This window comes from Rhinatrema bivittatum, chromosome 7 (genome assembly GCF_901001135.1).
Source record: "Rhinatrema bivittatum chromosome 7, aRhiBiv1.1, whole genome shotgun sequence".
NCBI lineage: Eukaryota > Metazoa > Chordata > Amphibia > Gymnophiona > Rhinatrematidae > Rhinatrema > Rhinatrema bivittatum.
In genome coordinates, this window is record NC_042621.1 from 309,572,466 (window position 1) to 309,587,522 (window position 15,057).

The following is a 15,057-nucleotide window of genomic DNA, read 5'->3' on the forward strand; positions in this document are numbered from 1 at the left end:
ACCATCTGATTCTGGTGATTTGTTCCTCTTTAGTTTATCACTTTGCTCTGTTATATCTTCCCGGTTCACTTTGATTTGATTCCCTGCCTCTGAATCAACGCCCTCAAAGAATGTTAATAGTGTAAGTACCTCCTCTACATCCTCCCGAGTAAAACCACAGCAAAGAATTCTTTTAGTGTTTCTGCATTTACATCTTCCCTAAATGTTCCTTATACCCCTTGGTTTTCTAATGGTCCAACCAACTCTCTCACTGGCTTCCTTCATTGAATATACAAGTTTGCAAGTTTCTTTTCAAATTCTCTTTTAGCCTACTTTATTAATGCTTTACATCTAACTTGCCAGTTCTTATGCTCCTTCCTATTTTTTTCATTTGTATCCACCTTCCAGTTTTTGACCCTGTTGGCAGTCATTTAGTCTTCTTTCTGTCTTTTCTAATGATGAAATATATTTAGTCTGGGCTTTTAATATGGCATTTTTAAACTGTGTTCTTGTCTTACACACATTTTTAATCTTTGCAACTGCTTCTTTAGTTTTTTGTAATTTCCTCATTTTATCATAGTCTCCCTTTTTTAAGTTAAATGCTATTGTTGTAGGTTCTCTTTAGTGATTATGTTAAATTTGATTACATTATGACTACTGTTGACAAATGGACCACATCACTGTTATATCTCGCACCAGATCCGCATCACAGTGAGAAATAGATCTATAGTAGTGCCTCTTCATTCTTGCCTGGCAGATGGTAAAATATCCCTACCACTACATTCTTCCCTGTCACACATGGAATTTCTATTAAAACTCTCGGAGGTGGTGGTGGAAGGTAGTGAGCCATGGCTCCATGAAGACAGGAACAGCTCTTTATGCAGGAAATGGGATGCCACTTGGTCCAGGCTCTGATTGGTTGACAGGCATGACACATTCTACCAATCAGGACCCGGCCTGCATGTCTCCCACGCTCAAGCACCTGTTCCATGCTGTTGCCCCATGGCTAAACCAAAAGAATGGACTTCATGCAGATCGCAGCATGGCCCCTTGTACCCACGTAGCCCTAGGCAGTTGCCCCCAGTGCTGGCACTGATGACAGGATATGTGGAGAGTGGGTGCTGGCCTGCAAGTTTACATTCAGGAGGTGGGGGGGTGGGGGCAATTTGAGCAGGCAGCTGACGGAAGTATTACCATGTGCCAGCATAAAGGAAAATGAGTTCTTACCTGTTAATTTTCGTTCCTGTAGTACCACGGATCAGTCCAGACTCCTTGGTTTTGCCTCCCCTCCAGCAGATGGAGACAGAGACGTTTTGACAGACTCTGCCTTATATCCCAAGGTGCACCTACAGTCCGTCAGTATTACTCAATAGCAGAGCAGAATGACTCAAAACCAAACTAACTATATACAACTAACATATAATCTGAAGTGGATCACTGATCCCAAATGGAAACAGAACCCGTTGAATACGGTGAACAAGCTTGACCTGCAGACCCAAAATAAACAAATGATGATGATGAACGAGCGGACTCTCTGTTACCTCTATATGGAAAAAAATAGGCGGGCTCTGGACGATCCGTGGTACTACAGGAACGAAAATTAACAGGTAAGAACTAATTTTCCTTTCCCTGTACATACCCGGATCAGTCCAGACTCCTGGGATGTACCAGAGCTTTTCTTACCGGGGATGGGATTCGGAGAGGCCTGCTCGGAGCACTCCTTCTCCAAATCCCCCGGAACCCGGGGCCTGGACATCCAGTCTGTAATGCCTCGTAAAGGTATGCAAAGACTTCAAAGTAGCCGCTCTGCAAATGTCTTGCGGTGAGACCTGCTGGCACTCCACCCAAGATGCTGCCTGCGAGCAGGTAGAATGTGCACGAAATCCCATCCCGTCTCGGCCATTCGGGAGTGACGAGGATTACCTCCGTTGGTTGAAGTTCTATTCTCCTGAACATAAGAACATAAGACATTGCCATGCTGGGTCAGACCAAGGGTCCATCAAGCCCAGCATCCTGTTTCCAACAGAAGCCAAACCAGGCCACAAGACCCTGGCAATTACCCAAACACTAAGAAGATCCTATGCTACTGATGCAATTAATAGCAGTGGCTATTCCCTAAGTAAACTTGATTAATAGCCGTTAATGGACTTCTCCTCCAAGAACTTATCCAAACCTTTTTTGAACCCAGCTACACTAACTGCACTAACCACATCCTCTGGCAACAAATTCCAGAGCTTTATTGTGCATTGAGTGAAAAAGAATTTTCTCCGATTAGTCTTAAATGTGCTACTTGCTAACTTCATGGAATGTCCCCTAGTCCTTCTATTATTCAAAAGTGTAAATAACCGAGTCACATCTACTCGTTCAAGACCTCTCATGATCTTAAAGACCTCTATCATATCCCCCCTCAGCCGTCTCTTCTCCAAGCTGAACAGCCCTAACCTCTTCAGCCTTTCCTCAAAGGGGAGCTGTTCCATCCCCTTTATCATTTTGGTTGCCCTTCTCTGTACCTTCTCCATCGCAGCTATATCTTTTTTGAGATGCGGCGACCAGAATTGTACACAGTTTTCAAGGTGCGGTCTCACCATGGAGCGATATAGAGGCATTATGACATTTTCCGTTTTATTAACCATTCCCTTCCTAGTAATTGCTAACATTCTGTTTGATTTTTTGACTGCTGCAGCACACTGAGCCTACGATTTTAAAGTATTATCCACTATGATGCCTAGATCTTTTTCCTGGGTGGTAGCTCCTAATATGGAACCTAACATCGTGTAACTACAGCAAGGGTTATTTTTCCCTATATGCAACACCTTGCACTTGTCCACATTAAAGTTCATCTGCCATTTGGATGCCCAATCTTCCAGTCTTGCAAGGTCCTCCTATAATGTATCTCAGTCCGCTTGTGATTTAACTACTCTAAATAATTTTGTATCATCCACAAATTTGATAACCTCACTCGTCGTATTCCTTTTCAGATCATTTATATATATATATTGAAAAGCACTGGTCCAAGTACAGATCCATGAGGCACTCCACTGTTTACCCTTTTCCACTGAGAAAATTGACCATTTAATCCTACTCTCTGTTTCCTGTCTTTTAACCAGTTTGTAATCCACGAAAGGACATTGCCTCCTATCCCATGACTTTTTAGTTTTCATAGAAGCCTCTCATGAGGGACTTTGTCAAACGCCTTCTGAAAATCCAAATACACTACATCTACTGGTTCACCTATATCCACATGTTTATTAACACCTTCAAAAAAATGAAGCAGATTTGTTAGGCAAGACTTCCCTTGGGTAAATCCATGTTGACTGTGTTCCATTAAACAATGTCTTTCTATATGCTCTACGATTTTGATCTTGAGAATAGTTTCCACTATTTTTCCCAGCACTGAAGTCAGGCTCACTGGTCTATAGTTACCCAGATTGCCCCTGGAACCTTTTTTAAATATTGGGGTTACATTGGCCTCCCTCCAGTCTTCAGGTACCATGGATGATTTTAATGTTAGGTTACAAATTTTAACTAATAGATCAGAAATTTCATTTTTCAGTTCCTTCAGTACCCTAGGATGCATACATCCGGTCCAGGTGATTTGCTACTCTTTAGTTTGTCAATCTGGCCTACTACATCTTCCTTGCCGATCAAAGGCCAAGGCAGAAAGATATACAGAAGAATGTTTCTTGGCCAGGGAAGAAACAGAGCATCTACGCCTTCCACTCCTGTTTCCCTGCGACGAGCGATGAAGCGTGGGGCCTTGGCATTCTGAAAAGTCACCATCAGATCCATTCTGGGTATGCCCCACGTGTCGCAAATAAGCCGAAAGGCCTCCTCGGCTAACTCCCACTCTCCGGGATTGAGACGGTGATGACTGAGAAAATCTGCGTGAACGTTGTCGACCCAGGCTATGTGAGATGCCACAATGCTGACCAGATTCCACTCCACCCAGCTGACCAACTGTTGAGCTTCCAACACCACTGGCCGGTTCTTGGTCCCTCTTTGGCGATTGATATAAGCCACTTTGGTCGCATTATCTGACAGCACCCTGACCGACTTCCCCCGGAGTAGCGGAAGAAACATTTGGAACGCTAGATATACCGTCCTGGTCTCCAGGCGATTGATGGACCACTGAGATTTTTCTCGGGACCACTGGCCCTGCACAGACTTCCTCAGACAAAGTGCTCCCCAACCGGAGAGGCTGGCATCCGTGGTAACCACTGTCCACTTAGGCACTACCAAGGGGACACCTCGGCTCAAGTTGTCTGAGAGTAGCCACCAATCGAGATTGGATCGTGCAGAATCCGTAAGAGGCAGGGGTAGATGAAATTGTTCGGAGACTGGGTTCCACTGAGAAAGCAACACTGACTGCAAAGGACGTATGTGAGCAAAGGAACATGGGACCAACTCCAGAGTAGATGTCATCGAGCCACGGACTCTCAACTAATCCCAAACTCGCGAAGGATGTTTGGACAACAAGACGCGAATCTGGCCCTGCAGCTTGACAATGCGATCCATAGTAAGGAACATTCTCCCCTGTTGTGTGTCGAACATAGCCCCCAGGAACTCCAAGGATTGAGATGGCACTAGACGACTCTTGGAAAGGTTGACAACCCACCCGAGCGCTCGTAATAGTTGAAGCAGTGGGTGGACAGCAGAATGGCAAAGCGACTCCAATTTCGCTCACATCAGCCAGTCATCCAAATATGGATGCACCAACAGGCCTTCCCTCTGCAGCTGTGCTGCTACTACCACCATTATCTTGGTGAAGGTCCTGGACGCAGTAGCAAGGCCGAAAGGTAGAGCTCGAAACTGGTAATGATGTTCTAGGATGGAAAACCTCAGGAACTTCTGGTGGGCGGCCCGAACTCCGATGTGTAAATACGCTTCCGTCAGATCTAGCGATGCTAGGAACTCTCCCTTTTGAACTGAAGCAATGACAGACCTCAAAGTCTCCATGCGGAAGCGGGGAATCCGAAGACATCTGTTGACCTGCTTTAAGTTGAGAATGGGCTGGAAGGTTACCTCTTTCTTTGATACCACAAAATAAATGGAGTATCGGCCCTTCCGTTGCTCCGCAGGAGGAACGGGCGTAATCGCGCCAAGCTCAAGAAGGCGCTGCAACGTCTGCCGTACTGCCCGACGCTTTGTCTCGTAAGTGCATGGAGAGACTAGAAACCGGTGTTGAAGGTGATGTGCAAAATCTAAATCGTAACCATGTCTTATCACGGAAAGGATCCACTGGCCCGATGTCACTTTGGTCCATTCCTCGTAAAAAAGAGACAGTCTGCCCCCTATGACCAGAACCGAGGAATGGACCGGCTGCACATCATTGTGGAGACTTACTGCCCTGCGCAGACTGGGTGTTTCTAGGCCTGGTGAAGTGCCATTCACGAAAGGACTGAGACCAGGACTGCTGTCTGTTAGCATTTTGCCGAAAGGAGGAAGCGGACGATTGTGGCGCTCGAGATCTGTGACCCCCATGAAAGCGAGACCTAGAAGAAAAAGAACCCCCTCGGCCTTGGCCTATCTTTAGGAAGCTGGTGAACCTTATTCTCTCCCAGGGACTGAATCATGACCTCCAATTCCTTTCCAACCAGTAACTTAACCTTAAAAGGCAGAGACCCCAGTTGGGATTTGGAAGACACATCTGCAGACCAGTTTCTTAACCACAGCAGTCTACGTGCCGAGACAGCGGAAACAATGGATCTGACAGAAGTCCGTAATAGGTCATAAAGGGCAACTGCACTATAAGCGATCGCAGCTTCCCCTTCAGACAGCGATTCATTGGCCTGTAGCTGTTGCACCCATCGAAGGCCAGCTCTCAAAGAAAAACTGCTACACATCGCAGTTTGGACTCCAAGCGCTGAGATCTCAAAAATCGTTTTGAGCTGAAGCTCCAGCTTTTGATCCTGCAAATCCTTGAGGGCTGTCAACCCCGTAACTGGGATGGTGGTCTTTTTAGTGACTGCTGACACCGCCGCATCCACCTTGGGAACTCGAAGAAGATCCAAAGCATCCTCTGGCAGAGGATATAGCTTGTCCATCGCCTTAGTAAACTTCAGCCCTAAATCAGGGGTGTCCCATTCCTGGAAAAGCAAGTCAGTGACTGAGAAATGAAAAGGAAAGGAAGTAGGTGAACCATATACGCCTAACAACACCGGATCTGTAGATCCCAACCGGGATTCCTCTTGGGGAGCCTCAATGCCCAATCCCGCCAAAATAGAGGGAATAAGAGGCCCAAGCTCCTCCTTCCTAAAGAGACGGATCACCTTTGGGTTGTCTCCCTCCACAACATAAGACCCACGCATAGCATCCTGCTGCTGGTCTGCATCCCCTTCAATCCCCGCGGAGGCTGGGATGGCAGGTCCTGATCATCTGGGTCCAAAGTCTCTGATGATGTATCTGTGATATTCTGGGGCACCATTGACCTTAATGGACGCTTCACCTTAGAGGGCTTAGCGTTTTCCACAGGCTTGGACCTCTTTCTGGGCTTGGGAAGTGGCTCTGAGAAAAAGGATTTTTCAGCCGTCCTCTTCTTTCCTGGCCTTAAAGGCCTTATGTAATAATAAAACAAAATCTGAAGAAAAAGAGGATGAAGAAGAGGAATCTGAATCCCCATTGGGGTTTTCCTCTGTTGCATTTGAGCCAAGCCCCACTGATTTGCCCCCCTCAGGGTCCATTTGTTGAGGAGACAAAGGCAGCAGGAGACTCCCCTCCCCCGCCGCTGCTAGCGTTGCCGACCTCGCTGCCAACATTGAGGGAATTCAAAATGGCGCTCAGCGAGAACAGATCGGGAGAAGGAGGCTGCAGCTCTCAAAACGCCCATGAGACCGTGTGGACACGAACCATGCCCTCCCTGGGGGCCGTGGAGGCTCTCTCCCCTCCAGGAGACAGGCCGTCTCTCGAGAGTCATGTGCGCGCCACGCTGTACACAAGACACGCTGACCTCTGCGGCATCTCTAACGAAAAAAGGGGCTTCCCCTGTTTAATTTAAATCTTTTAAATACCGGTGAAAAATGGCGTCGCAAGCCCAACCGTGACCACAAGGGAAGGGAGAGTCCAAGAAAACAAAACAGAATCAAGATTTTTTTTTTTTAAATAAACTTGCCCAGCAGCCTATGGGTCCTGGTCCTCCTGGGTGAGTGAGCCGGGCTGCTTGGTATCAGCCCCAGCGCTGCTACAAGGTGGCATTAGGGCCCTCGACCCCTAGCCACAGCTGCCTCAAAAACCAGGGGGGATGGTCCCCTCAGGACCTGGCAACCCCCTGGGAGGCCGACGAATGTCTTCTTCGTCCTGATCTTTTTCCTTCTTTTTTTCCTCTCCGACTACCCCCCCGCATAAGTATATCTTCTCCTGTAACCATTGTTCTTTAGCTGTGTTACCCCCCCTCCCCAGCCCTGGCACCCCCCACCCTGGTTCCCTTCTCACTTGACTATGAAATCCCACCCACGCTATTACCTCTGCTCGTGATTACTCACCTTGTTATTACACATTGGTTTCACTCATTTATTATTACCATTTGTTATTACCTACTCATTGACCAAGTTATCGCCATGTTATTACCTATTTATTGACCATTTATTATTGCCATGTTATTGCCCCTTGTTCAATGTAATCTACCCTTGTTCGATGTAAACCGATGTGATATGACTTGTCATGAACGTCGGTATAGAAAAAGAATTAAATAAATAAAGTGCTATCTGTCTATTTTTCTATTTCTTTTCTTTTTTTTTTTTTTTACTAAGTAAATAGGTTTTGCACCTCCACCATCTGCTGGAGACAGAGAAATACTGACCGACTGTAGATGGCACCTTGGGATATAAAGCAGAGTCTGTCAAAACTTCTCTGTCTCCATCTGCTGGAGGGGAGGCAAAACCCTGTAGTCTGGACTGATCCGGGTACGTACAGGGAGAAAAGCCTTGTTGCTAGTAGAGATGCTTTGATGGGCTTAAGTGGAGTAGAGGAATGCAGATTTTAGAGGAGTAGTCTAGTGGTTAGAGCAGCAGGCTATACCCCAGGGAAACCAGGGTTCAAATCCTGCTGTCACTCCTTGTATAATTCACTTTACCTTCCATTGTCTCAGATACAAAATTAGATTATAAATCCTGTGGGGATAGGGAAATACCTATAGTACCTAAAAATAATCTGCTTTGAAGTGCCAAAAAGAAGAATATAAAGATCTAAATAAATATTTGATACAATGAAAGGTAATAAGAAAATGCTGTCCTTTACCTGTTATCTCTGGGGGCTTTTTTGTGAAGTTAACACCTATTAGGATGGAAAAGAAAGAGTGTATTTATTTTATCATATTTATGAATTTATTTATTTAAATGCCTCCTTGCCAAAGGCCCTATGCAGTGCACATAATTAACATATTAAAACATAATGAAAACAGATAAGACCAGTCCTTCAGCCTGATAAATGGTAATAAAATTTTCGAAAGCACTTGCCTTTATAGTCAGGCCAGCTCATAGAGACCAGCCTAGAAAAATGCCAGTCGAAGAAAGGATGCTGCAGTTCTTGAGCTAAAGAGTTCCAGAGATTTGGAGTGGCAATGGAAAACAATTGCTTCCTTGTATTATAAAGTCTGCTACGACTACTGAGGGAATGTTCAGCCATCTCATTTGTGAAGAACAAAACGATCTCCCAGGATTGTATATCTGCAATAGGGCACTGGCCCAGGGTAGCAAGTCCAGAGCCAAAACCTTGTCAGCCAATACCACATTTTTTTATTTGATCCTACACTACACTGGTAACCAGTAGAGGTCAAATAATACAGGGGAAATGTGAGCTCTAATACTGCACCCAGATATCAATCGTGCAGCTGGAGTTCTTTGATGGTAGTCAGAGGTAATCCAAGATAAACTGCATTGCCTTACAAGTAAATTTTCAATGGGCTAGGTGTGTAAATTTTGGGGTTTATGTGCCTATGTGGCCAGGCCTTGCGTGCGCTGCACGCATTTTCCAACAGTTCCAATCACACACATAAACCCTAGTACGTGCAGAAGTGCCGGCCAAGGAAAAGGAGTGGCCTGGGGGGCATGGTCTGGGTGGGGGGCGGGCCGCTGCCCCAGGGAAGCGTGCGCCGACAGTTGGCTGGCACACGCAGATTACTTCTGCTCCAAAGGGGCAGTAAGCATTTAAATAAAAACAATTAGGGATAGTTAGGGTAGGTTTAGTGGGCGGGGAGGAGAGGAGAAAAGGGAGGAAGGATAGAGTTAGGTGTAGGAAAGTTCCTTCCCAGTCCGCTCCTTAATTGGAGTGGACTGGGAGGGAACTGGGGGAGGCCTGATTGTGTCGCCGAGCGTTGCTTTGTAAAATTCCCCCTTGCGTGCGCAAGTCTTGGGCTGCCCCCACATGCGTGTGCAGATTTTAAAATCTGGCGTGCATGTGCGCATGGCCATCGGATTTTATAACATGCATGCGCATGTTATAAAATCACACGTCCATACGCGCGTGCTCCTTTTAAAATCCACCCCATAATCGATAGTCGGAAAAATCATGGCTTGCACCACAGTGGGAAAATCAGCAGGGTCTAATACTGGCTTAATACTTTGTAGTAGACATACTTCATAATAGGCATAGCTTTTAGAAATCAGATTTAAGTACTGCCTAGTTTGGTATCGATCATTACTCCTAGAGTGAGAGAGAATTTAGATCTGAGTGTCTCTCAGTTAGTGGTATCTCAATTGTCTCTCTGCTGTCAATCACAACAATCTCAGTCTTGGCGATATTTAGAGCTATCTTATTATGAGTAAGCCAGCTCTTTATAGAGGACATGCAGAGAGATAGCAGTGTGGTCGTATTGTACCAAGATTTAGAAATAGGGATGTAGGACTGCAAATCGTCAGCATACAGATGGATGCCTTCACAGAGGCCAGCTAATAGCTTGCAGATGGGAGCCAGATAAATGTTAAATAAAAGCACTGAAAGAGCTCATCCTTGTGGGAATTCCATCTGTATCAGAAACCAGTGTCTACTCTACTGACTACTAGTGGCATTCTTCCATAGAGATAAGGTTTAAACCATTACAATATCAGACCTACAATCCCAATCTCTCTAAGGTGGTACAGAAGAATCTAATGGTCGAGCGTTATCAAACATAGATGTAATATCTAGCATGAATAAAATGTAGCTGTGATTAATGTGAGCTGGGAGAGAAAGCAGAAGACTTTCCGTGCTTAAAGACTATCTACAGCTAAATTGGAATTGGTGCAATATATGATGATCAAGCACGAAATCAGTGAGCTATTTCAGGACAACAGACTCCACTATCTTGGACACAAATGGCAGTGAAGATATGAGCCTATAATTTGTCAAATCTGCAGCATCTAGATTTGGTTTCTTTAAAAGATGTTGAATTGCTGTCTTTTTTTTTTTTTTTTAAGAATCTGGTATGTAGCCCTCTAACAAAGATACATTGACAAGAGTAGATAAAAATGGAGAAATTATATTCTTTACCGTGCCAAAAAGGGGAGATACGTGCATGTATCGGCCTAGCATGTGCCACGCGAATTCTAAGAGGTGCCTGGGTAGGCGTGTATCTCCTGGTACGCGAGTAAAAATTTGTTTTCATAAGAGGGGCAGGGCTTGGTTTGGTCAGGCATAGGTGGAGCATGGGCATTCCAAGAAATATGAATGAAACCAGCATGCACGTATTTACGCACACCAGCGTGGGCCGGGGTCCCTATCCACGTAACTCTACTTCTGCTATGGATGGCGTGTAATTCATGAAACAAAAAAAACTAGGCTAGTCAGCAGGGTTTAAGGGTTGGGGCTAATAGGGTAAAAAGGAGGCGAGTCAGCTAGGGGATTTAGGAAGTCCTCTCCTTTACTGGAGCAAACAGGGAATGAACTGGCGAAACAGGTAATTGTGTCAGCGCGCATATCTACTAAAATCCCCCCACTTATGCAATTGAGACGGCGTAGCAAGTTTGCTTACCGTAAATGGTGTTTCCGTAGATAGCAGGATGAATTAGCCATGCTGTCCTGGGATCTGTCAATCAGGTCTGGGAGGCGGAGCTTGTTAAGCAGAGGTTAGTTTTTTGTTCCCTCTTCAGCTGCGCGTGTGTTCCCGCGCAGGAAGTAACAGATTCTCCTCAGTCTGTGATTAAGACTTAGGTAAGAGAAGAAACCCGGTGACTGCCAGGGAGGAGGGTGGGTCAGCATGGCTAATTCATCCTGCTATCTACGGAAACACCGTTTACAGTAAGCAAACTTGCTTTTCCCGTCAATAGCAGGGCTGAATTAGCCATGCTGTCCTGGGAGTCTCAAGCTCCCGATCACGTCTGGTTGTATAATGTTGCTTTGAACGTGATCTGCTAGAGTGTGGCAGTCACTTAGGATGGGACGGTAAAGATTGTAGGCTGCTTGTCCTATCTTTGCATCCGAGGTTGCTTGTTGATCAAGGCAGTAATGTGACATGACGGTATGGAGTGATGACCATGTAGCTGCCTTGCAAATGTCTACTGGTTGTATATTTCGAAGGTGTGCCCATGAAGTTGTTAGGGCACGGACTTGGTGAGCTTTCGGTCTGGTAGCGAGATGTAATCTTTGTTTTCCATAACAAAATTGAATGCATTGCACTATCCAGCTGGATATGGTTCGTTTCGTTACTGGTAGACCCGGTGCCTTTGGATCAAATGATATAAACAGTTGAGACGTTCGGGATGGTATTTTTGTTCTGTTCATGTAATATTCCAATGCTCTTTTACAGTCTAGAGTGTGGAGCAATTTTTCCCGTTCATTGGTGTGGGGTTTTGGGAAAAATATAGGCAATTCGATGTTTTGGTTGAGATGGAATTGTGAAATTACCTTTGGTAAGAAGGAGGGATGTGTTCTAAGCACCACCTTGTGATGGAAAAACTGTAAGTACGGTTCATAATGGACCAGTGCTTGTAATTCACTGACTCGTCTTGCTGAAGTTACTGCCACTAGAAATACCACTTTCCACGTTAGATACTTTATGTGTGCTGAATCCAGAGGTTCAAAGGGAGGAAGCATGAGTTGTTCCAAAACTGGGTTGATATGCCAGGGAACTGGAGGCTTGATGATGGGAGGGCGAAGGTGATAGAGTCCTCTGATGAAACGAGACAGGAGTGGATGATTAGATATGGAGACATCATTGTAAGGTCTATGGTAGGCTCCTATGGCACTGAGATGAACGCTTATGGAAGATGTGGCCAGACCTTTGTCATACAGCGTGTGCAAATAATCCATCAATTGTTCTGGTGGACAGTCCAATGGCGATATGTGATTGGATGTGCACCAAGCGGAATAACGTTGCCATTTGTAACTGTAATTTTTCCTCGTGGATGGCTTTCTTGCTTCTAATAATATAAGTTGCGCTTGTTGCGATACTTTCTGTTCCATTAAAAGAAGCCGCTCAACCTCCATGCTGTCAAGTGGAGGGATGCGTGCAACGGGTGCAGAAGAGTCCCGTGATCCTGAAGGAGAAGATCTGGTCGATTGGGAAGACGTATTGGCTGGTCTTGAGATAAGTGAAGAAGGTAACTGTACCATGGTTGTCGTGGCCAGGCCGGGGCGATAAGAATCAGTTGAGCTCTGTCCTGTATGCACTTTTGAATTGTTCTGGTGATCAGAGGTATGGGAGGAAAGGCATATAGAAGACCCGTCGACCATGGTATGAGGAACGCATCTTGTGCCATCTTGCTGGCGCTGGGTCTTATGGAGCAGAAATTTGGAACTTGTGTGTTGAGTTCCGTTGCAAAGAGATCGATCGATGGGGTTCTCCATCTGCTGAATATACTGTGGGCCACTGCTGGATTGAGGGTCCATTCGTGTGGATGGAAGATGCGACTTAACCTGTCCGCTCTTGTATTTGCCACTCCTGGTAGATACGTTGCTTGCAGATGTATGCAGTGCTGCTGAGCATGTTGGAAAATGATCAACGTCTCCTTACAAAGGGGCCAGGAACCTGATCCCCCTTGTTTGTTGATGTAGAACATTGCTACTTGACTGTCCGTATATATCATGACTCTGCGGCCTTTTAGATAGTTTTGAAAGGCTTGTAGGGCATTTCGAATCGCCCTGAGTTCTAATAGGTTTATTTGTAAATTTTGTTCCGGCAGGGTCCACAGACCTTGCGTCTCGTAAACTTCGAGATGTGCCCTCCAACCTTTCCTCGATGCATCTGTAGTTAGGATTGCATTGTGGATGGGCGGGCGGAACAAAGCTCCCTTCGCCAGTGTGGAGTGAACAAGCCACCATACAATGTCCCTTCGCATGCTTGCTGTAAGAACTATTGGTTGTTTTAGTGGCTGTGTATGTTGTTTCCATTGTCTCTTTAGTCCCTATTGTAGTCGTCTCATATGAAGTTTGGTGTTGGGAACCATGAAATTGGCCGCCGCCATGTGACCCAAGACTACTAACACTTGTCTTGATGAAGGTGTCTGAGTGCTGTTCAGTTGTTGTAGTAGTTGTCGCAGTTGTAATTGTCTGTCCACAGGAAGATAAGCTCTGGTTCTCGTCGTATCTAGATATGCTCCTATTAACTGTAGTTGTTGTGTCGGTTGTAGGTGTGATTTTTGGAAATTGATCACTAACCCCAACTGTTTCAAACATTGTATGATCTGTTGCAGATGTTGTAGCAGTAGCTCTTGAGTGGGGGCTACAATGAGCCAATCGTCCAGGAAGGGGAAAATTGTTATTCCTTGTTGTCTGAGGTGTGCCACCACCACTACCATGCACTTGGTGAATACTCTGGGTGCAGCTGATAAACCAAAGGGGAGTACTTTGTATTGGTAATGTTGATGGTTGTACTGAAAACACAGGTAACGCCAAGAAGAGGGATGGACTGGAATGTGTGTATACACATCCTTCAGGTCGATGGAGCACATCCAGTCGTTGGGTTGTAAAAGAGGAAGAATCGACTTCAAGGACACCATCTTGAATTTTTCCCTGATTAGGAATTTGTTGAGTTCCCGAAGATCTAGAATGGGACGTTGTCCACCGACTTTTTGGGAATCAGGAAGTAAGGGGAGTAAAACCCCATGTTCTGTTGTTTGTTGGATAGAAGCCTGACAGCCTTCTGTTTGTGCAAACTGGAGATCTCTTGTTCGAGTAGCACTTGAGTCCTGTTGTTCTGAGTGAAGGAAAGGTGGGGTAATTCTGGTTTTCTTAGAAATTGAAGACGGTATCCCTGACATACGATGTCTAGTACCCATTGATCGGATGTTATTTGCTCCCAATATGGGAGACACGATTGGATTCTCCCCGGTGGCATTAAGGAGTGTGATGGTGGCTCTATATTCAAAAAGACTGTCACTTTAGGTGTGGAAGTTTGTTGTTGACTTTGCTGGCGCAGAGTACGTGATTTCCCTCTACGAGGTATCTGGGAGTGTTGTGTTTGAGATTGTGGTCTCTGATATGCTGGGTATGACTGGGGTCGGAAACTTTGATACGATCTGTAAGGTCTACACCCATACGACGAACGTCGAGTATAAGGGTAGTATCGCTTAGAGGTCATATAGTGCAGTTGTGATTGCAGAGACTGCACAGCTATCGCCTCTTCCTTTAATTTACCCACTGTTTCCTGTAGCTTCGTGCCAAAAAGGTTATCCCCTGTGCAGGGAAGATTGGCCAATTTTTCGTGGACATCCTCCCTTATGGAACTAGAGTGTAGCCATGCTGTTCTACGTGCTGCTATAGCCGTCGCTGATGCTCTTGACGATGTCTCCAAGCTCTCGTAGACTGATTGGAGTAGATGTCTCGTGCACTCTTCCATGTCATGGAGAGTCTGCGGAGGTTGATCTCCCGTAGTTGCAAGCATCCCTTTTGTTGCCTGGATGCATTCATACATGTATTGCACCATATAGAATTGATGATGCATGATCCTTGCGGTAAGCATTGCATTTTGATAAATCTTACGTCCCACGTCATCTAGGTATTTGTTGTCCTTGGTAGGCGGGTACGTTGCATGGGTCTTATTCTTTTTAAATCGTTGCATTGCCGATTCAACTACCACGGACTCATGAGGCAGTTGTGGAAGTGCATAAGGTGAGTCCCTCTTAATTCAGAATTTTATGTCCGATTTTCGGGAAACCGCTGGTAACGAAT

General features: G+C 45.6%; 1 protein-coding gene across 1 annotated transcript in view; it reads right to left on the reverse strand.

Annotated features, from left to right (window-relative positions):
• The window catches only part of LOC115096248 (deleted in malignant brain tumors 1 protein-like), a 223,263-nt gene that overhangs the window by 70,865 nt on the left and 137,341 nt on the right, over positions 1 to 15,057 (reverse strand). Inside the window, exon 17 of the mRNA XM_029610757.1 lies at positions 8,212 to 8,247. Within this exon, the coding sequence (XP_029466617.1) occupies positions 8,212 to 8,247 (36 nt within the window). The remainder of the gene's footprint in view (positions 1 to 8,211; positions 8,248 to 15,057) is intronic.